This window comes from Carcharodon carcharias, chromosome 4 (genome assembly GCF_017639515.1).
Source record: "Carcharodon carcharias isolate sCarCar2 chromosome 4, sCarCar2.pri, whole genome shotgun sequence".
NCBI lineage: Eukaryota > Metazoa > Chordata > Chondrichthyes > Lamniformes > Lamnidae > Carcharodon > Carcharodon carcharias.
Genome location: NC_054470.1, coordinates 200,462,661 through 200,485,933, shown reverse-complemented (window position 1 = coordinate 200,485,933; position 23,273 = coordinate 200,462,661). Strand labels below are relative to the sequence as shown.

Here is a 23,273-nt window from a genome sequence, read left to right as displayed (position 1 = left end):
TTGCAGGTCCTTATCCCTTAGTTTACCTATGTCGTTGGTATCAGTGTGTACCACAACCACTGGCTGCTTACCTTCCCTCCCCAGAATGTCCTGCAGCTGCTCCATGACATCCTGGACCAAGCATGTAACGTGACGCCATTTCAAAATCTTCACTGCCTATCCTTTGCCTATGAATCATTGACTTTTAACCTCGGCAGAATCCCTGCAGTACTGTTTTTATTTCATTGGTGTGTGTGCATGTGTGCATGGGACACAATCAGGGGACCCAATTTCAAAATAAGGGGGAAGCCACTTCGGACCGAGATGGGGAGAAATTTTTTACTCAAAGTTGTGAAGCTTTGGAATTCTCTACCCCAGAGGGCTGTGGGAACTCAGTCATTGAGTATGTTTAAAGCAGAGATTGACAGATATCTAAATACCAATGATGTAAATGGATATGCGATAAGTGAGGGAAAAAAGCATTGAAGTGGATGATCAACCATGATTGTACTGAATGGTGGAGCAGACTGAATGGCTTACTGCTGCTCCTATGTTCCTACTCAGATAACATCATCACTTAAGCACAGCAACACACACATGCTGTAACACGCTCATACATACATGCACAGGCAGTTACATAAACTCAGACGTTTAACACATAATCTGGGAAATTACCACTGTCACATTGGAAGTTGCTTCCACAGTTGATGACTGGCTCCTCACAGTTACCGCTGACTGGACAGCTTTCCTCATCAGATAATATGTCTGTGCAAATTCTGCCCCCGAACTGACCGAATCGTAGGATATTCCTGGATCGATACTGTACAGAAAGCAGAGAACATTCAGACTTTCTGAAAACACTTTAGGAATCTTCTCCACATTAAAAGTGCTAGATAAATCCAAGTTGTTACAAACACCTGTGTCACAACACATAAGTTAGCTCAGCGTTTGAGTAAATGTCCCTTTGTTAATCCATATCACATTACAAATGCCTACCATCTAGAAGGACAAGGGCAGCAGATAGATGGGAACACCACCACCTGGAAGTTCCCCTCCAAATCACTCACCATCCCAACTTGGAAATATATCTCCGTTCCTTCACTGTCGCTGGGTCAAAATCCTGGAACTCCCTCCCTAACAGCACAGTGGATGTACCTACACCACATGGACTACAGAGGTTCAAGAAAGCAACTCACCACCACCTTCTCAAGGGCAAGTAGGGATAGGTAATAAATGCTGGCCTAGCCAGCCATGCCCTCATCCTGTGAATGAATTTTTAACCAAACACGATGTCATGTAAAGGTTCAGGTGAGATTTGGCACTGTAGCCAATCATCTTTTTTAGTCTTTCACATGATGTGGGCATCGCTGACTGGGCCAGCATTTTTATTGCTCATCCCTACTTGCCCTTGAGAAGGTGGTGGTTTGCTGCCTTCTTGAACCACTGCAGTCCATGTGGTGTAGGTACACCCACAGTGCTGTTAGGAAGGGAGTTCCAGAATTCTGCTTGAGTTATGCATAAAGATAATGTTCATTTCTTACCCGAAGGCCTTTGCATGGCTGACAGGATGACCATTGACCCCAGGGTGAGAGTTCACAGGGGATCTTAGCTGGAGTATTCACGTCTCTCTCTGTTCTCCTCCGATGTGCTTCATTTTCTAGTTGAGTCCTGAAGAATCGACAGACGATAGCCATTGAGCTCATTCCTCCAATCAGAGGCTCCAGAGTCTTCCGGGGAAGGGAGGGGGGGCAATTTTTAATTTATTTATTGAGGAACCTAGGTGAAATGGCAAATCCTGGAGACAGCAGGAAGTTTGGAAAGATGTGGAGAGAGGAGGAGGGGATAAATCAGGAATAATTTGAAAGTTCAGATTAATAGGACAACCTAATCCAGAGGGAAGAACACCATAGTGTATTTACAGGATGGGGTTATGGGGAAGAGGGGTACAAATGGGTTTTAAAAATGGAGTATTTATTAAAGGTAGGGCATAGTGAAATAGTTAAAAGGGATGAGTTGGGGATATTTAAAGGAAGAAGTGTAGGGGAAAGTGTAGATAGAATTTAAAGGGCGACAGTGTAAGGAGATATTTAAAGGGGGTATTTGTAAGTGATATTGAAATGGGGGTAGAAGTGTAGAAGTGTAAGGGGAATTTAAATTGAGGGGATTTAAAGGAAGGGGAAGTGTAAGGGTATTTACACCCTAACTGAATCAAGCATCGGTAGCATTTCTACTTTACTGGCAAACTGTTGTGTGGTTGAACCCAGGAGAGGCTTGGTGCTCTTTCCTCACTCAGTGTTAGTGCCAACAGGGTAGAGACACTCAAACTTTGCCCTGATGTTTGTTATTGAAGCAGACTGCCTCATACTGACCTCAGTTCCACTTTTCCAAGTATCATCGTTGGACAAAGGAAGCTCATTCCCTGTGGCCTTTTGTAATGAGGTGTGAGGGAGTGGGGCAGGGAGCACTAGAACTGGGATCAGTCAATGGTTTTGGAATAATGCACATTCCACTCCCAACAAGTGCATTGTTTGATTCTTATGCTATCCACCTCTAAAGGCTATGAGTGGACTTGATTTCCCTCCATTCCTCAGCCAGGGTCCAATGGACAGCACTCTCACCTCTGAATGAGAAGTGTTCAAATCCCACTCCAGAGACATGAACAGAATCTTGGCTGACAGTGCAGTTTTGAGGGAATGCTGCACTGTCCATCTTTCGGATAAGATATTAAACCGAGGCCCAGTCTGTAAATGGACGTAGAAGACCCCAAGGTCACTATTTTCAAATGCAGCAGGGGAGTTCTCCCCGGTGTCCTGGCCAATATTTATCCCTCAATCGACATCACAAAAACAGATTCTCTGCTTATTATCACATTTTTGTTTGTGGGATCTTGCTGTGTGAACATCTGTGGCTGAGTTTCCTGCATTCCAACAGGCACTACATTTAAAAATACTTAATAGGCTGTGAAGCACTTCTGGATGTCTCGAGGCTGTGAAAAACACTATATATCAATGGTGAGGTGATGGCTTAGTGATATTCTCACTGACTTGTATTCCAGAGACCCAGGGTAATGCTCTGGGGAACCTGGGTTCAAATTCCACCACAGCAAATGGTGAAATTTGAATTCAATAACAATTTGGATGACTATGAAACCATTTGCTGAGTGTTGTAAAAACCCATCTGGTCTCGTTCACCAATGCCCCTCTAGGGAAAGAAATATGTGATTCCAGACCCAGTGTGGCCTGAACAAGGGCAATTAGGGATCAGCAATAAATGCCAGCATCTCGTGAACAAATAAAAAAAAAGTTAACTTTTTTTTTCCAACAGCAATAATTACAAACATGCCCTTACCTTTCCTTACCCTCTGAGTTAGGCAAAAGTGTCACAAAGGAGAACAGAAAAACATAGAGAGAAACTATGGTCGCCATCTCTCGAGCTGTCCTGTTGGGTTGTCACACATCGAGTTGCCTTAGAGCAATAGGACTAAATGGAACACGTCTGTCAATCATCAACAAGGCAGCTCCACTCCCACTGAGGTCATTAGCTCACTGTAGGTCTACACAGCTGACAGAAAGATAAGAATGGGTTTCCAATGGGCAGCAACAGGAATTGGCTCTGCCAACAACTTGAAACAAGAGTACAGAGTGAGCTGGAAAGTCAAGATTTTCTCTCAAAGGTGAATCGAAGCGTGGAACAGGTTTACTAGGGGAGGTACAATGAAAGGGAAAGCGTGAGCGGGGCTGGATTGTTTCTGGAGGGGAATCCGAGAGAATGGGGTTGAGGAATTTGGTGAGGAGGTTAGTGGATATGAGGAGAAAGTGAGGGGAGGTTAGTGGATGAGAGGGTGGGGTTGAGGGACATGGAGAGGATGAGAAGGTGGGATCGAGGATTTTGATGAGAAGATGGGTAGGTGGTGAAAAGGTCCTATATGATCCTAACGGATTTGGTGAGATGAGACCACCTTTAGTGATTAGGGCAGGGCCCCTGGCTGATTTTCTCATTACAGATCTGGGACAACAAGAAAACTCTGGTCGCTGTCCACAAACCACTCACCCAACCACCCCCAGCTAACTGGGTACAGAGCAGGAGCTGAAGTGGAGACCAACTGCTGAGCCATGGGTTATAGATGGGTGAGCAAAGGGTTAACACTGTTTCGAGGCCATTATACTTGAGTGCATGTAATTGTGAAAAAAAACACAAGTGTGTGATCTGGAGACATAACCAATTGGGACCCAAGTTCTGGAATGGCTACCACTGAGTTGAGTTGAGTTGTAAGGAACCCTGAATGAGTTTCAGTGGTGAAGTCTTGCTTAAAATTGACAGATTGAACAAAGGACCTTATTTAGGCTGGTTGGGTCAGAGAAAAGCAAGGAAGTTTTTAAGGCAGAACTAGATAAATTCTTGATAAAGAAGGGGGTGAAAGGTTACCAGGGTAGGGCAGGAATGTGGAGTTGAGGTTACAATTGGATCAGCCACGATCTTATTGAATGGCGGAGCAGGCTTGAGGGGTCGATGGGTTTATTCCTGCTCCTAATTCATACACAAGTTACAGGGAACATTTACAAAAGGCTGGTTCAGCCTCAGCTGCAACATTGCATCCAATTCTGGGCACCATGTCTTAGGATGTCAGGCCTTGGAGGGAATGCAAAGGAGATTTACTAGACTGGTACCAGGAATGAGGGGCTTCAACACATGTGGAGAGACTGGAGGAGCTGGGATTGTTCTCAGAATCAAAGAATTGCTGCAGCACAAAAGGAGGCCATTCAGCCCATCATGTCTGCACTGGCTCACCGAACGAGCAATTCACCTAGGAGCCATTCCCCTGCAACCCTGCACAATCTTCTTTTGCAGATAACAGTCTGATTCCCTTCTGAATGCTTCAGTTGAACCTGCCTCCACCACACTCTCAGGCAGTGCATTCCAGACCTTAACCACTCGCTACATAAAATGTTTTTCCTCACATCACTTTTTCTTCAAATCTGTGCCATAGAGCTATAGAGTTAAACATCACAGAAACAGGCCTTTCGGGCCATTGTGTCCATGCTGGCATGAAGCACCTATCTATCCTAACCCCATTTTCCAGCATTTGGTCTGTAGCCCTGTATGCTATGTCATTTCCAATGGTCATCTAAATACTTCATAAATGTTGTGAGGGATTCTGCCTCTATCAGCCCCTCAGGCAGTGTGTTCCAGATTCCAATCACCCTCTTGGTGAAACAATTTTTCCTCAAATCCCTTCTAAACCTCCTGCCTCTTACCTTAAATCTATGCCCCCTGGCTATTGGCACCTCCTCTAAGTGGAAAAGTTTCTTCCTATCTACTCTATCTATGCCCCTCATAATTTTGTATACCTCTATCAGGTTCCACCCCTCAGCCTTCTCTGCTCTAAGGAAAACTACCCTAGCATATCCAGTCTCTCTTCATAGCTGAAACTCTCCAGCCCAGGCAACATCCTGGTGAATCTCCTCTGCACCCTCTCCAGTGCAATCACATCCTTCCTATAGTGTGGTGACCAGAACTGCACACAGTACTCCAGCTGTGGCCTAACTAGTGTTTTATACAGCTCCAACATAACCTCCGTGCTCTTATATTCTATGCCTCGGCTAACAAAGGCAAGAATCCCATATGCCTTTGTAGCCACCTTACCTACCTGTGCTGCTGCCTTCAGGGATCTATCGACATGTACACCAAGATCACTCTGATCCTCTGTACTTCCTAAGGTCCTACCATTCATTGTGTATTCCCTTGCTAGTTAGTCCTCCCAAAATGCATCATCTCACACTTCTCAGGATTAAATTCCATTTGCCACTGCTCTGCCCATCTTACCAGCCCATCCATATCATCCTGTAGCCCTCTGGTTCTTGATCCTTCCACCAATGGGAATAGTTTCTCCCTATCTACTTTGTCCAGACCCCGCATGATTTTTAACTGCTCAATCGAATCTCTTCTCAACATTCTCTTCTCCAAGGAAAGGTCTCAACTTATTCAAAATATGCACGCAACTGAAGTTCCTTATCTGTGGAACTATTTTCATAAATCTTTTCTGTACTCTCAAATGCTTTCACAGCCTTCCTAAAGTGTGGTGCCCAGAACTGTACACAATACTCCAGCTGAGTCCAAACTAGTGACTTAGATAAGTTCAACATAACCTCCTTACTCTTGTACTCTATGTCCCTATTAATAAAGCCCAGGACTCCATATGTTTTATGAACTGCGCTCTCAACCTGTTCTGCCACCTTCCATGATTAATACACACATACACCTAGGTCTATATGGAGTGTACTTTAGGCCAGTTAAGGCACAAGGGAGTTTGGCAAGGTTGGATGGTATTTATTTTAATGCAAGGAGTCTGACGAATAAGGCAGATGAGTTGAGGGCACAAGTTAACACATGGAAGTATGATGTCATTGCTGTCGCAGAGACATGGTTGAGAGAGGGGCAGGATTGGCAGCTCAATATTTCAAGATATAGGGTCTTCAGGCGAGACAGGGAGGAGGTAAAAGAGGAGGGGTATCACAATATTGATCAAGGAATCAATTACAGCAGTAAGGAGGGATGACGTCTTAGAAGGCTCCTCAAATGAAGCCATATGGATAGAACTGAAAAACAAAAAAGGAGCAATCACATTGCTGGGAGTGTACTATAGGCCCCCAAACAGTCAGAGAGAAAGAAGAGAGCAGATATGTAGGCAAATTTCAGAGAAGTATAAAAATAATAGGGTAGTAATAGGGGGATTTCAACTTCCCCAATATTAACTGAGTTAGTCATAGTGTGATAGGTTCAGAGGGAGCGGGATTCTTAAAATGCATCCAGGGGAACTTTTTAAGCCAGTACGTAGGTCCTACAAGAGAGGAGACGGTCCTGGACTTAACTTTAGGGAATGAAGCCGAGCAAGCGGAATAGGTATCAGTGGGGTAGCATTTTGCAGATAGTGATCATAACTCCGTTAGATTCAAGGTTGTTATGGAAAAGGACAAGGATGGACCAGAAATCAGAGTTCTAAACTGGGGGAAGGCCAATTTTAATAAGATCAGATATGATTTAGCCAGAGTGGACTGGGAGCAGCTATTTTTAGGTAAATCTGCATCAGAACAGTGGGACTCATTCAAGAAGGAAATAGGAAGAGTACAGGGCCAACATATTCCAGTAAAGACAAAGGGTGGGACCAACAAATCCAGGGAACCCTGGATGTTGAGGGGTATACAGGATTGGAAAAAGGGAGGCTTATGGCAGATACCGAGGGCACAAAACTGTGGAAGCCCTAGAGGAGTACAGAATGTGTAGGCGGGAATTAAAAAGGAAATTAGGAGAGCAAAAAGGGGGCATGACAAAACACTGGTAACATAAAGGAAAATCCAGTTATTTTACAAGCATATTAAGATTAAGAGTAAGAGGATAACTAGGGAAAGAATGGGGCCCATTAAAGACCACAGTGCTAATTTGTGTGTGGAGCCGGAAGACGTAGGTAGGGTTCTAAATGAATACTTTGTGTCAGTGTTCACAAGTGAGAGGGACGACGTGGGTATAGAAATCAGGCAGAAGGACTGTGATATAATTAAAGGAATTAGCACAGAAAGGGAGGAGGCTCTAAGTGGTGTGGCAGGCTTAAAATGTATCCCAGGTGTTGAGTGAGGCAAAGGAGGAAGTAACAGGGGTGCTGGCAATAATTTTCAACACCTCTCTGGCCACAGGAGAGGTGGCAGAGGACGGGAGGACAGCCAATGTGGTACTGTTATTCAAAAAGGGAGGAAGGGATAAACCAGGGAACTACAGGCCAGTCAGTCTAACCTCTGTTGTGGGGAAACTATTGGAAGCAATTCTGAGGGACAGAATTAATCGATACTTGGAGAGACAGGGATTAATCAAGGACAGTCAGCATGGTTTTGTTAAGGGGAGGTCATGTCTGACCAATTTGATTGAATTTTTCGAAGAGGTGACCAGGTGTGTAGATGAGGGCAATGCATTTGATATAGTCTACTTGGCCTCAGCAAGGCTTTTGATAAGGTCCTGCATGGGAGACTGATAACGAAGGTAAGAGCCCATGGGATTCAAGTCAATTTGGCAAATTGGACCCAGAATTGGCTGAGTGGCAGGAAGCAGAGAGATGGTCGAGGGGTGTTTTTGTGACTACTGGATGCCTGTGTCCAGTGTGGTTCCACAGGTATCGGTGTTGGGTCCCTTGCTGTTTGTGGTATATATAAATGATTTAGACTTAAATGTAGGAGGGTTGAACAGTGAGTTCACAGATGACACAAAAATTGGTGGGGTGGTAATTAGCGAGGAGGAAAGCTTTAGATTACAGGAAGATATAGACAGGCTGGTCAGATGGGCTGATCAATGGCAAATGGAATTTAATCTAGATAAGTGTGAGGTGATGCACTTGGGCAGGACAAACAAGACATGGGAATACATAATGAATGGTAGAACCCTGGGAAGTACTGAGGATCAGAGGGACCTTGGGTGCATGTCCACCGGTCCCTTAAGGTAGTGGGACAGGTAGATAAGGTGGTTAAGAACACTTGCCTTTATTAGCTGAGGCATAGAATATAAGAGCAGGGAGGTTATGCTGGAACTGTATAAAACGCTGGTTAGACCACAGCTAGAGTATTGCGTGCAGTACTGGAATCTGCATTATAGGAAGGATGTGATTGCATTAGAGAAAGTGTAGAGGAGATTTACCAGGACGTTGCCTGGGCTAGAGAGTTTTAGTTATGAGGAGAGATTGGATAGGCTGGGGTTATTTTCCCTGGAGCAGAGGAGATTGAGGGGGACATGATTGAGGTGTATAAAATTATGAGGGGCATAGACAAGGTAGACAGGAAGAAAATTTTCCCTTTGGCGGAGGGATCAATAACCAGGGAGCATAGATTTAAGGTAAGGGGCAGGAGGTTTAGAGAGGATGTGAGGAAGAATCTTTTCACCCAGAGGGTGGTGGGAATCTGGAACTCACTGCCTGAAAGGGTGGTAGAGGCAGAAACCCTCATAACATTTAAGAAGTATTTGGATGTGCACTTGTGACGCCATGGCAACAAGGCTATGGGCCTAGTGCTGGAAAATGGGATTAGAATATTTAGATACTTGTTTGACTGGCGCAGGCTCGATGGGCCAAAGGGCCTTTTTCTGTGCTGTAGACCTCTATGACTCTATGTCCCTCTGCTCCTGCTCCTCTGTTAGAATTGTGCCCTTCATTTTATATTGTCTCTCCATGTTCCTCCTACCAAAATGAATCACTTCACATTTCTCTGCACTGACCTTCATCTGTCACCTGTCCACCCACTTGCCTATGTCCTTTAGAAGTTCTATACTACGCTCCTCACAGTTCACAATGCTTCCAAGTTTTGTCTCATCTGCAAACTTTGAAATTGTGCCCTGCACACCAAGGTCTAGCTCATTAATATATATCAGGAAAGGGAAGGGTCCCAATACCGACCCCTGGGGAACTCCACCACAAACCTTCCTCCAGCCCAAAAAACATCCATTAACCATTACTGTTTTTATCCATGTTGCTCCTGTCCCTTTTATTCCGTGAGCTATAACTTTGCTCACAAGTCTGTTGTGCAGCACTGTATCAAATGCCTTTTGGAAGTCCATATGCACCACATCAACAGAATTGCACTCATCAACACTGTAACTTCTTCAAAAATCTCCAACAAGTTAGTTAAACATGATGTTTCCCTTAAGGAGTCCATGTGGGCTTTCCTTAATTAGCCCATGTGAATATTAATTTTGTTCCGAGTTATTGTTTCCAGATGTTTCCTACCGACATTAAACTGACTGGCCTGTAGTTACTGGGGCTTATCTTTACACCCTTTTTCTAAAAAAAGGATTAAAGCAGAGAAGGTTAAATCTCCCCTTAATAGGGGAATTCAAAATCAGGAATGGTTTCAATAGTAAATAAGGCAGACACTGGTTCCTGTCAATGACAGGAGAGTCAACAACCAAAGGACACAAATTTAAAGTAATCGATTTAGTAAAACAAAGCAGGGTGATATGGAGAAGTTTTTATAAGCAGTGATTGAGCTAGAGTGCACTGGAGTGGGCAAAGCCAGTTCAATAACTTGAAAAGAAAATAATTGTGCTAATATTGGGAAAGAGCAAGGGGTGTAGGAATAATTGAATAGCTCTTTCGGAGAACCAGCATAAGCATGCAGGGTCTCCTCTGTGCTGTGACTAGACATCAGCTCATGGTGGAAGAGCTTCTGTTCAACCACTGAAGAAATGGTTTCGTCAAGAGCTTTTGACAGATCACAACTCAGCCAGCTCCAACATCACTTCCAGGAATGGGACATGGGATGTCACTAGACTTGAAATGTTAAACAAAAACAGAAAATGCTGGAAATGAGCAGGTCTAACAGCACCAGTGGAGAGGAAAAAAAAAACAGTTAATGTTTTGAGCCTGTATGGCTCTTCTTCAGAGCTAAAGAGAAGTTAAAATGTGATGAAGTTTATACTGTTTAAAGGGGGGTGGAGCAAGTGAAGCTGGCTAGGTGGAGACAAAGGAGAGATTGACAAAGATGTCATGAACAAAAGGACAAAGGGGTGTCAATGATAGTGATAGGAGGTGCTGATGGTGGCATTAAGGTCAGGAAGCAGAATGTGGTAATAGCAGGTCCAGGGTAAGCACTCTGAAAAGAACAACATGAACAAGTGGCAGATGGCCCGAGTGGGGGTGGGGGAGGGAATGGTGGTGGGAAAAACATTGAAAATAGGATAAAAGGTGCGGATAAAACAATGAATAAAAATGAAAATAAATAAAAATAAAAATGTGGATAAAAAATAAAAATTAAAAAAATTAAAAACTGAAAATGAATATTGAAAAAAAAGGGATAAAAAAGGGGGTGGGGATGGAGGAGCGAGTTCATGATCTGACGTTTTTGAACTCAATATTCAGTCCGGAAGGCTGTAAAGTGCCTGGTTGGAAGATGAGGTGCTGCTCCTCCAGTTTGCATTGAGCTTCACTGGAACAATGCAGCAAGCCAAGGACAGACATGTGGGCATGAGAGCAGGGTGGAGTGTTGAAATGGCAAGCGACAGGGAGGTCTGGGTCATGCTTGCGGACAGATCGAAGGTGTTCTGCAAAGCGGTCACCCAGTCTGTGTTTGGTCTCTCCAATGTAGAGGAGACCGCATTGGGAGCAACGAATGCAGTAGACTAAATTTAGGGAAGTGCAAGTGAAATGCTGCTTCACTTGAAAGGAATGTTTGGGCCCTTGGACGGTGAGGAGAGAGGAAGTAAAGGGGCAGGTGTTGCACCTCCTGCGGTTGCATGGGAAGGTGCCGTAGGAGGGGGATGAAGTGTAGGGGTTGATGGAGGAGTGGACCAGGGTGTCCCGGAGGGAACAGGCCCTATGGAATGCCGACAGTGGTGGGGTGGGGGGGGCGGGGGCGGGTGTCGGTGCAGGCAAGGAGAGTGAGAGAGGGAGAGAGGAGAGTGAAATGAATGGAAGATGTGTTTGGTGGTGGCATCATGCTGGAGTTGGTGGAAATCGTGGAGGATGATCCTTTGAATGCGAAGGCTGGTGGGGTGAAAAGTGAGGACAAGGGGCACCCTAACATGGCTCTGGGAGGGAGAGGAAGGTGTGAGGGCAGGGGCATGGGAGATAGGCCGGACACGGTTGAGGGTCCTGTCAACCAGTGGGTGGGAAACCTCATTTAAGGAAGAAGGAAGACATGTCAGAGGAACTGTTTTTGAAAGTGGCATCATCAGAACAGATGCGACGGAGGCGAAGGAACTGAGAGAATGGGATGGAGTCCTTGCAGGAAGCAGGGTGTGAGGAGCTGTAGTTGAGGTAGCTGTGGGAGTCAGTAGGCTTGTAATGAATATTGGTGGACGGTTTTCCCCAGAAATTGAGAAGTCAAGAAAGGGAAGTGCGGAGATGGACCATGTGAAGGTGATGGAGGGGTGGAAATTGGAAGCAAGATTAATAAATTTTTCCAGGTCCAGACAAGACCATGAAGTGGCACCGAAACAACCTCCGTGCTCACTTCTTTGAGCAAGAGTCCTCCCTCCGTTCTGCAGATCCTTTCACTCGCCTCCAGTATTCTCCCTCCACCTGGACCCATCCCTCTGGTCCCTTACCTGCTCTTGATCTTTTCATTGAGAACTGTCCGCGTGATATCGGCCATCTCAATTTCTCTGCTCCTCTCACCCACTCTAACCTGGCTCCTTCTGAACTTGCCGCACTCCATTCTCTCAGTTCATTCGCCTCCGTCGCACCTGTTCCGATGATGCCACTTTCCAAAACAGTGCTCCTGACATGTCTTCCTTCATCGAGGTTTCCCACCCACTGTTGTTGAAATGTTAACTTGAAATGTTAACTCTGTTTCTCTCTCCACAGATGCTACCAGACCTGCTGAGTTTTTCCAGCCCTGTTTTTATTTCATATCTCCAGCAGCTGCAGTATTTTGCTTTCCTTCTTTTTCAGCTTTTACCACCCGACTCACTATAGGTCAGTATTTTGACACTGCATCACTTCAACTCTAGCCCTACACCACAGGCGTCTGTGCTGCTCCAATTCTGGCTCCTTGTTGATTGCCCACTCCCTCTGCCTCACCAATTGTATCATCCCCTGAGCTGCCAAGGCCCCAAGTATTGAAAGACTCTCCCTAAATCTCCATCTATGCTGTTAAGACATTCCTCAAAACTGACCACTAAGCTTTTGGTCACCCACTCCAACATCTCCTTCCATAGAAATAGGAAGTTGAGTTTGATAACACTGTCGTGAAGCATCGTGGAAGTATTTTATGGCACTAAAGATGCTATATAAATACAAGCTGTTCCACCTGGGTCAGAATAGTCTCATATACAGATTTTGGGGCAATCTGAGAAACATTCTTGTAGCAAGAGAAATGGATCAAGTGCAGGTTGGTTGAAAGGGATGGGAACAATTAAAGCAGAGCCTCAAACTAGGGCAAAAAAAATTCTTCCAGCCTCAGAGTAATCACAAACTACCAGCCGTTCCCAAGTGCTGAGGATTCAGTGTCAAAGAAATGGACACAGGAAATAGGAGTAGACCACACTACCCACTGAGCCTCCTCCGCCATTCAATACAATCATGGCTGATCTCTGGCTTCAACCCGGGCATTTTCCTGCCTGCTCCCCATATTCCAAGACCCTGAAAATCTGCCTATCCCAGCCTTAAACTTACTCAATGATGGAGCATCCACAACCCTCTGGGGTAGAGAATTCCAAAGATTCACGACCCTTTGAGTGAAGTAATTTCTCCTCAACTCAGTCCTCAATGATCGGCCCTTTATCATGAGACTGTGCCCCGGTTCCTATCCTCTACCAAAACCACCTATTACTCCAGAATCATTCTGTGGATAATCCTGAGCTTTTTCCTTACCCCCCCCAACCACTCCCTCCACTTCAAACACAAGAATCTCAACAATGGGTTTCGTGGATTTACACCAAACTAGATTATAAAAACAAAGATCTTGCTAGAACTTTATAAATCACTGTTTAGACCTCAGCTAAGATATCATGAATAATTCTGGGCACCAACACTTCAGGGAAGATATAAAAGCCTTAAAAAGGGTTCAGGAGGTTTACAAGGAATGAAGGACTTCAGTTATGAGGAGAGGTTAGGCATGTACCTCCTTGGAGCTGAAAGGGTTAAAAGATTTCTTCATTTTTTGTAGAGCAGTGTTAGAAACTATGCCCTCTGGAAAATAGGTCAATAAGTGATGTCAGATTTTAAATAGTTGAAAAAAGATTTGGGGGTAGAGATTTTTTCCACACTTAGTTATTGGGATTTGGAATGTTCTATATGAAAAGTTGGAGGAATTGAATTTTATACATTTTTAAAGGAGGTGGACAGATACTGAAGGTGAGAATCTTGCAGGTCTATGGGCAAAGGGCTGCAGAACTAAACATGATTCCTCCTTCAAAGGGCTAGCACAGGGCAAGATGGGCCAAAGTCTCCTGTGCTGTAAATTTGATTTCTACAAAGATAAACCATTCATATAGCTGTTTCTTCTCTTGTTGCCAAGCCATACTACCCCAATCCCTCTCCAAGGTCACAATCACTACCCTGGTAGTCACATGATGCGATGATCATGGAGCTGTTGATTAATCACAGCTATTGATCTCTACAAACGAGTCTACAATAGACCCAGGCATAAGCAACACTGGTTTTACTCTGGGCAAAGCAAAATAGGTCAAAGGTAGACATGACCTCCTTCCTCTAGAATCCAAACCAAGCAGATCTCTGCCCCCTAACCTTCTCTTTCCATTCCATAAACTCTGTTGGCCTCAATATGTTTTTTTGCAGAAGTGAATCTTGAGCATCATCAGTCTTCTGGTCTCATCACTGCCAATCTCACATTTACTCCCACCAACACCTCACAAGGAAAGGACACCCACCTGAGTCCTTAACTCTCGCCACAGATGCTGCCTGATGCAATGAACCAACACAAAGTGACATCGGCCCACCTTATGGGAACTGACACTGGGTGCCCATTCCCCTTCACAGCCCAATACATGGGCAGTTACTTCAATTACCTTATCTACGTCCCTTCATTACACATAATGATTACAACTGCCAGTTCCATGGTTAACTAACAGCTGGGCTTCATAATGAAAATTCAGATTAGGATCTCATCTTCCCAGAAACGATCAGGTTAAATATTTACTGAAACGTTTTATCTATTAAAGTTTAGCCTGCAATGTTTACCTCTAGTATGTCAGCCTGGCCTCAACATTTGCAAAGTATGACCTTTGAGTTTAGATTCGGGCTCTGCCACGTAGAGAAAGGGGATTGAGATGTAGCCTCAGTGTACCCAACACTGGAAATAAAGTGGTTCCAGGTTAGCTGGATTACCAAGTTTGTGGATAAACCCTTGACCACACCAATTGTATTAGTCTGCACCCTTCTTATGAAATTTGACTAATACCAGGATTAGCCAGAGGACCTGAAATATTCAGGGACAATCAGCAGCTTGCACATCAAAGCACACTACACAGATTGGTACATAACCTGGGTTCAGAAAGCACTTCAACTGGAGGACCCGAATGGGAAACAGCCACCTCTGCCTGACCAGAGTTGGCAGTAATTGCCAGCACAGGAAACTTACCTCAGCAACTAACATTTCACTTCCTGCAGACTTAAAGGGACATGCCATTTTAATCATCTGCAATTGTCAATTCTAAACCAGAAGGCTGTAAAATTATCAAATCAAAAAAAAGAGATGCAGAACATTAAGCTTTTGTTGAATTTCACTGGAACAGAGCAGGAGACTGAGAACATATCTCAGAGTGGCACAAAAGAATCCGAATGGCAAGTGGCTGGCAGCTCAAGGTCACATTTGTGGACAGAAGGTGTTCAGCATCTACGTTTGGTCTCCTGTGTAGGAGACTACACACCAAACTGAAAGTTTCACCTGGAAAGTCTCTCCGATACTGGATGGTGGAAATTGAGCAGAAAATCCACCCTAGTCTCCACATTTGGTGGATTATGCACCGTTTCCAGTACAGTATTACTAAACATTTTTGCCTTATAGTATTCTGGAAGTGATTCCCTGCAAAAGCCTCAGTTCATTCTTGAATGACACATGCTGCTTCCTGCCCTCCCTCCTGATCAAGTGCAGGAGATACAATTTTTTCCACCCCACCCAAGGTCTCTATACTTCTTCCAGGTCACAGAACAAGAGGCCATTTAGTCCATCATGTCTACATTAGCTCTCTAAGAGTAATTCAGCCAGTGTCACTTTCCCCATAGCCTGCAAAAAAAAAAAAAACCCTCCAGATAATCCAATTCCCTTTTGAAGGTACAATTAGATTGGTGTCCACCACTCAGGTAGTGCAAATCAGACCCTAAACACTCAGTTTGTCCCTCGTGTTTGCGCCCATAACCTAATTTAGCATCCTCTGGTTCACAACCTCTGACTGATGGGAACAGTTTCTCCCATCTAATCTATCTAGACCACAAAATTAACACCAAACCTCCCAACCTTTTTATCCAAGGAGGGCCCCAAGTGATGAGTCACTTGGATTTTTCTTACTTCTCAAAAATCCTCCCTGAAGTCGGCTCCCAGAATTAGACCCCAGTTCAGCCTGATTCAAAAGGTTATAATTTCCTCTTTCATACTTCGATTTAAGGCCCTAAATCCCATTCTGCCTTTTTACAATCACTCAGCTACCCTGCCACCCTCAATTTGTGCCCCAGGCCTCTGATCCTTCATCCCAGTTCTTTAAAAATATTGCCTTATTCTTCCGATCAAACAATACAAGTATAGTACCATATGGCCCAGAACCAGTGCTGCCATCAATAGGATTATGGCTGATTTTAGGCCTAAAGCCATATGCCTCAACTCCCAGAGGCTAAAAATCCATATTTCTACCTTGTATACTAGATAGGATGAGCACCCAGAGCAAAGTCTGTCTTAAATGATTGCAACCTTATCCTGAAGGAGTCAGTGTTTCAGATTCCCTGACCATTGGGAAGAGTCCACCCTGTCAGGCCCTTTCAGAATCTTGTATATTTGTTTCAATGAGATCACTTCATTTTAACTGAGAATTATAGACCCAATTTACTTTGCCTCCCACCATAGGTCAACCCTCAGCCTGCTGTACCACCTTCAAACTATATCCTTCCTTGCATATGGCAACCAAAGCTGCGCAGTATGCTAGGTGTGGTGGTAACAGAAGGTTAATAAGCAAAACTGATGTTGTATATCTAGATTTTCAAAAGGCATTTGATACAGGGCCACACAGGCTAAGCAAAATTCTAGGTCATGAAAAGAAGGGAAAGTAGGTACTTGCATAATGAGTGACAGGAAACAGTTGTGATAAATGGTAGTTTTCCAGATCGGAAGGAAGTTTGGAATGGAGTTCCCCAGGGGTCAGTGTTGGGACCCTTGCTGTTCCTGAGATAAATGAAAGACCTAGACTGGTGTGCAGGGCATGACTTCAAAATGTGCAGATAAGGTTGGAAATGTTGTCAACTGCGATGGGGATAATCTTGAACTTCAAAGAACATAGTGAAGTTAGTGGATTGGGTAGATCAGTAGCAAATGAAGTTCAATGTAGAAAAGTGAGGTGATTCATTATGGCAGGAAAGATATGGAGCCAGTATAAGGGAGGGACCTCTATATGTACATAGGGCATTTGGGGAGACCAGTTAAAGCATATATTGTATCTTAAGCTTTGTTAATGGCAGGCATTGAGTACAAGAGTAAGGAGGTCATGTTGCACTTGTGTAAGGCACTAGTTAAAGTCTCATCTGGAATACTGCATCCAGTTTTGGGTGCCATACTTAAGGATATGAAGGCATTGGAGTACAGAAGAGATTCACAATTAAATGACTCCATGGATAAAGAATAGTAACTATGAGGATAGATTGGAGGGGTTGGGACTCTTTCCTTAAAGAGAAGGCAGCTGAAAGGAGACTTGGTAGAGGTATTCAAGATCCTGAGGGATGATGGACAGGGTAAATAGTTTGAAACTGTTCCCACTCAAGGGTACATCAAGAGCTAGAGGGCACAGATTCAAAATTGGCAAAAGGAATAAAGGAAAAATCGAGGGTGGTTGGAGTGTGGTGCAAACTTCTACAGGGTGGTGGAGGCAGGTTCAATCGAGATATTCAAAAGGGAATTGGATTGCTATCTGAAAAGTGAATGTGCAAAGTTATGGGGATAAGGAGGAGAGTGGGACTAGGTGGAATGCTGAGAGCCAGTGCAGACTCAATGACCTTCTGCACTGTAAAGATTTTGTGATTCAATTTTTAGCTTAAGTCTATTCTTTTACTCCAATCCCCTTGTATTAAAGGGCAACATGCCATTTTGCCTTCCCAATTGCATGCTGCACTGTACCTGCATGTTAGATTTTGCATTCCTTGTACAAGTCCCTCTGCGCATTTACAAGCTTCTCACTTTAAATATTCTACTTTTCTATTCTAACAACCAAAGTGAATAGCCTCCCTTCCCTGCATTATGCCACTGTTGCCTACTGACCACCTTTGCAGCCTGTCCCCAGCTTACATTTCCACCTAGCTTTATCAAACTTGCATTACTTTGTATAAAGCCGAGGCCCCAGCACTGACCCTTACAGCACTAGTCACAACCGACCAACTTAAATCCCCATTTATCCTACTCCACTTCCTGTTCATTAGCCAATCCTGCGCTAATATCACCCAGGTGTTTTAACCTTGGGGCACCTGGAAATCAAAGAATCCTACATCTTACCTCCTCCAGCAGCTGATCCAATTGCCCTTTCAGAAAACATGGGCTTTGACCACACCATTTAATAGCATTAATGATTTCAGCACTAGACTGATGTTTGGTTACCTGACCCATAGCTCCAGTTTCTTACTTTCTTGCAGTGTTACATTTGCAAACTTCCAATCCATGGGATGGTTATTCCAGGGAATTTGGAAAAAAACAACCATCTCTGCAGTTCTGAACCATAGGGTAGATCCACGAGGCCCTGGGTATTTGCCCCTCTAGTTTCTCCAGAAAGAGAAACTAGGGACAAAGTGAGGTAATTAATACAGGTGACAAGTGTTTGTCTCTGCTAATTCAATGATTTCTCCCATTTGCCTTCAGGAATGAACAGGCCTTGCAAAAGTTCATCTTTATATTTGATTAATTCTATTGATTTGGTTTCTAAAATTCAGGCTTCCTATTCTAAGAATAGTGTTTGATTAAAAAGGGCTCATTTTTCCTAGTAAGGCATTGATATCTTTTCCTTGCCTGTATCACCTCATTTCAGTTTGCATCTCAGGTGAATTGGACTAATAGTCATGTTTGTTACACAGGATGTGGTCTCCTCTACTTGGGTGATCACTGCTAACACCTGCTCAGTAGTTATTGCTATTTTAATTCTGTCCCATCAGCTGCCTTCTGCACTGCAATGAAGTGAGGTCAGAACCTGGAAGGCTATAAAGTGCTGAATCAAGATGCTGACTTCAGGTAATTAGGCAACCCTCCCAGACCCATCTTGTCTAACCCTTCACTTGTACCCTCCTGCCTTCATCTTGGCATCATAACTGATCATAGCTCTTATGGACATTGAAATTTTAAAAAAGTTTTGCTTAAAAAAAGACATGTAAGCAAAAGCTGGCCAAGACTGTAAAGTAACCACTTGCTGGAAAGTTCCTAGTCCAGAAAGAATTAGAATGTCACACCAAAAAAGGTGAAAGCCCACTTTAGACACTTAAGGGAAAAAAAAGAGGTGCAATGCAAAAAACTGATTTGCAATGTCATGTGATTGCAGAGATAATGGAATTTTGATACCATCTATCTCAGTAGAAACCATCTCCTGCTGAGTTATATCCCAGACTGTGGACATGCTGAGAGTTGAAAGCAGATTCTGGACAAAAGACATGTTTGTTTTTCCATTCCAGGAATACACAAGAAAAAGGATTTTAAAAAGCCAACTGCAACCCTGGTCTGTGTACTAGTTGTGTTCTGGTGCTAGGGTGCACTGTTAATGTCATAGCTGAAGATCAGCTAGGCAGCTGTGCTTGCCTCCAGCAATGAGACTGACAGGCAAGTCAAAGCCACAGTTAAGGAAACAGGACAACTCCTTCAGTTAACCTGCAGAACTGAGTGTCTCCAAACCAACTACCAAAGTCAACTCCACCAGAATCACCCAACTTCATGGTTGCAATGGTTCATCTATTGCTCATGGACAAGCCAAAAACTAATTTTTATACCTCTTATTTTTGGACTCATTTCTAATCTGTATTGGTTTTTCTTGCGGGTTTAACTAAAATTGATTCAAGCAGTCTTTGTTGAATTGGCTCTTAAGAACATTTGGACTGGGAAAGGTATCCACAAGGGAAGGGATCCCTTTTAAAATTAACCTTGTGACCAACTGAGGGGGTTGATTAAAGAGGAGCAGGTTCATCCCTCATTCAGAGGATAAATTGGGGGACCCTTCTTGGGGATTCGTCATAAGACTCTTCCCCCCCTACTCCCATCCTTGTTCTTTCCCAATTCCATACTCCCTTAACATGTTACATCACCAACCTTTCCAGTTGACAAGGTCATTGGCCTGAAGGGTTTGCCATTTCTCCTCATGCTGGCACATGTTGAGCATTTTCTCAAACAAGCATTAACTTTAAAATTTGGATCAAAAAGGTTACAGTTATTAAAGTTTTATTGCTCCTTTGAATCCAGGGATTTATTGCTCAGGGAATCCAAGCAGTTTTGCATTCACTTCAAATCAGGTTCTAGTATACAGTTGTGCCCCCCTCCATTCTCTCAACTCCCCTCCCCACCAAACTAGAGCTTAGACAGTGCAAATCTGGACTGTTCAGGTACTTCAGATTGAATGACGACAAGTTAGAATGATGCATCAATACATTTAATAAAAGACCACAGTACAGATAGATTACATTTTAATAGTTACACAGCTTTATATAAACATTCTACATTTCCAGTTTGAGCTACTGAGTTCGATATCTGGATGGACACAGTCCCAGGGCTGGCAAGGATCAGGTAGAACTGCAGTAGCTGCCAGAGTGTTTTACTGGTGATTCCATAGGCAAGAACCTGCTCTAACAATTGGAGATGGTAATCCTGAAAATCAGTATCAACAAAATCAGCATCTTAAAACACTGGAACTAATGGAGATGTCCCCACTTCCATGAACATGGATAATACATCTGTAATGGACAAATGCATGTGGATAGATGGTGGTACCACCTCCCACTTTAGGTGAATGGTCAGGATGTGTATGCCAAGATTACAAGGTGCAAGGACATCATTGTAGGAGCTGGTAAAGCCATCATTTAGTTTGAGTGTTCGTTGTGAACTATATAGAACATTTGGTGCACTCACACTACGTCACTAGTGGCTGATCTAGTTGTGAAGGTTGGCTGTGCATTTGGAAAGGTTTAACTGGCACATCTATATTGTTCCCAAAGGTAAAACTTATGGTAGAGAAGAGCCAATAAAATTTATCCTGGTTATGATGGTAGTGTGGATAGATAAAGCCAAACATTTAGAACATTTTTAGAAAGTCTAGAAAGAATTCATTTGGCTTAGGAAGGTCCTTGTTACCTCATTTTACAAATTCTTCCATTGAAAGGCAGACTCCAGTTTAACATACAAGATGTGCAAAATTAGCATTTCTTGGTTTCAATAGGCTCTCCAAAAGTGAAGGTTTCCAATTGTTCAAAGTGCTGCTATTCTAGAATGATAATTGAAGATACATGCAGTGCCAGACACTACATGCCAGATATCTAACAGCATGCATCTCCAGTCACCATCAGGATGAAATCAGTTTAACATTACAAGTAGTGATTTTACCCAGTGTAATGTTCTAGACTGCATTTCAAACCCTTCAGGTGTCCAGAGAGAGCAGACACTGTTCAATCAAGACACTGAAGTGACAGTGATCACCAGTCAGGTGGTTCTTGCTTAAAGCTAATGGCAGCAGGTCCACAAACTCAAAGTCAAGATCAAAATGTAAGACCATTCCATTCCAACAGCAAGGCTGGCAACAGGAATTAAACAAAACCCATCATTACTCTGAGGTCACTTGAATTCTTAAGCCAAAAGGATTTTCTGGCTTGTAAGGTAGTAAAACAGCCACCTTAACAAAAAGAGCAAGGCTACTTGGCTGCATAGATAATTCCTCCTAGTCACTGGTGACCTGAATTAGTTAGTGACAATCCACAGCAAGCCAGAAATCCTTCTAGTAAGAGGACACGAATCACTTGTCTGATGAAACCTGATTCACCCATCAACCCTTGTGTGCGCAAAGGCTGCTTGATAGTCAAATCCAGAAGATCAAATTTGGGGTGCCTGAGGAGAGAAGGCAATGGTTAACCACCACATTAAGACTGTTTATAAAAAAAAAACAACCCATCACAAACTCCACATATGTAACAGCCATCTAACCTCAGCTAAACATCTTTCACTGAATACTTCAACTGTTCAAGACAGTCTTTGCACAGGTTTTGAGACTTTGACTTCACTTAAAAGGAAGTGACAAGACTAGCACATCTGTTCAAGATGGAGAGCTAAAAGTTTCACAATGACTACATTAAACATCCTCAGGTTAGATAAAGTAGTTCCTTTTACTCTAGAGTAGACCTTAAGCACACATTTCCTCTACAGCCATCTTCAAGATTTTGATTTGCTAATTAGGACCATACTTTATACTGCTGCCTAAATGGATCAGTGTTCCCATGCATTGCAGGGATTGGGTATTCAATGGCCAATTTATTCTTGCAACATAGAAAACCCAACTCTTGTAGTCATTAGTTTCAGTGTCTGTTGTGAGTTCTCACTGAAGTGAGAAAATCTTTTGATGGTCAGGTGGGTATTACTTGCTTGAAGAGGGTTCAGACAGATTGCACTTGTGTAGTTGTAAAGTACCTGTTAGAGTATTAGTCTCATGTCTCACTATGACTTGAAACATCCTATCTTACTGAATTAAAACTATCAATTGAAGATCCATTGTTGGAAGGTGACCAATGTTACAAATCAGGAGCACAAAACAGATATACTTACAGATAATGTAGAGAATGTTACACAAATGGGTTTCCAAAGGGATCTCCAAATGGATCAGATGGTTGAGCAGGAATAGCCTAAAAGAGAGTTAGGCTTTGCAGTTAGGTCAAGGCTGTTTGTATCAAAGCTATTAGCTGGATACGAGGAGGCATTACTGGCCCATGTTAATAGCCAGATTCATATTGGTAGATCAAACTAGTCACTGTTTAAAATGACCACTTCAGGAGGTAGAGCATTGGTTGAATGTAATGTTTAGAAGTAAAAGTATCAAAAAAGAATTGCAGGGATATGGAAAAGTGGTACTAAATAGATTGCAAGTCAGCAGACTTGATGGGTTGAATGGCCTCCTATACTATTGTGTTATGCATAGGCTGGATACATGTTGAGAGGGTGACCACAGAGTGTGTCTTGCTGGGTGGGAAACCTGCAAGAAACAGTACTGTAGGCATACAGTGGTTTCGACAGCAAGTTAGATGATTCACTGCACCAGCTCACCAGACTCTGATGGGGACTAATCACCCACAGCCCCCACACACAGGCTGGATTCAGGGAGTATGGGAGAAAAAGTTCAGAGGGAATTGGAGCTGTGTTTAGGCTGGACTGAAAAGAATGTAGATAAAGTCAGGGATATGCAGGAGGCCAGATTTGGGAGAGAAAACTTGAAAACTAGGGTGAGATTTTAAAAAAGTGGGGCCATTAGCAGGCTAGCATAGAACTGAATGACTGGATTTAGAGGCAAAGGCTGAGGCTTTCAGTAAACGGGCTGGGGTGATGGCAAGAGATGGGAGAGATTAGAAAGGCAGAATTGGGAGATGGGGAGATGAGAGAGGGGTG

At 43.5% G+C, this 23,273-nt stretch overlaps 2 protein-coding genes across 7 annotated transcripts in view; both read right to left on the bottom strand.

Annotated features, from left to right (window-relative positions):
• Positions 1-1,673, bottom strand: part of c9 (complement component 9) — a 36,952-nt gene extending 35,279 nt beyond the window's left edge. The window contains exons 1-2 of the mRNA XM_041185375.1: positions 1,521-1,673; positions 655-799 (exon numbers count right to left, since the gene is read on the bottom strand). Of these exons, the coding sequence (XP_041041309.1) occupies positions 655-799; positions 1,521-1,673 (298 nt within the window). The remainder of the gene's footprint in view (positions 1-654; positions 800-1,520) is intronic.
• Positions 1,674-20,267: 18,594 nt separating this feature from the next.
• dab2 (DAB adaptor protein 2) overlaps positions 20,268-23,273 on the bottom strand; it is a 56,863-nt gene continuing 53,857 nt past the window's right edge. For all 6 annotated transcript variants that reach the window (XM_041186674.1, XM_041186678.1, XM_041186677.1 and 3 more), the window contains 2 exons: positions 22,440-22,516; positions 20,268-21,728 (listed from right to left, as the gene is read on the bottom strand). In XM_041186674.1, the coding sequence (XP_041042608.1) occupies positions 22,457-22,516 (60 nt within the window). In that variant the 3' untranslated portion in view covers positions 20,268-21,728; positions 22,440-22,456. The remainder of the gene's footprint in view (positions 21,729-22,439; positions 22,517-23,273) is intronic.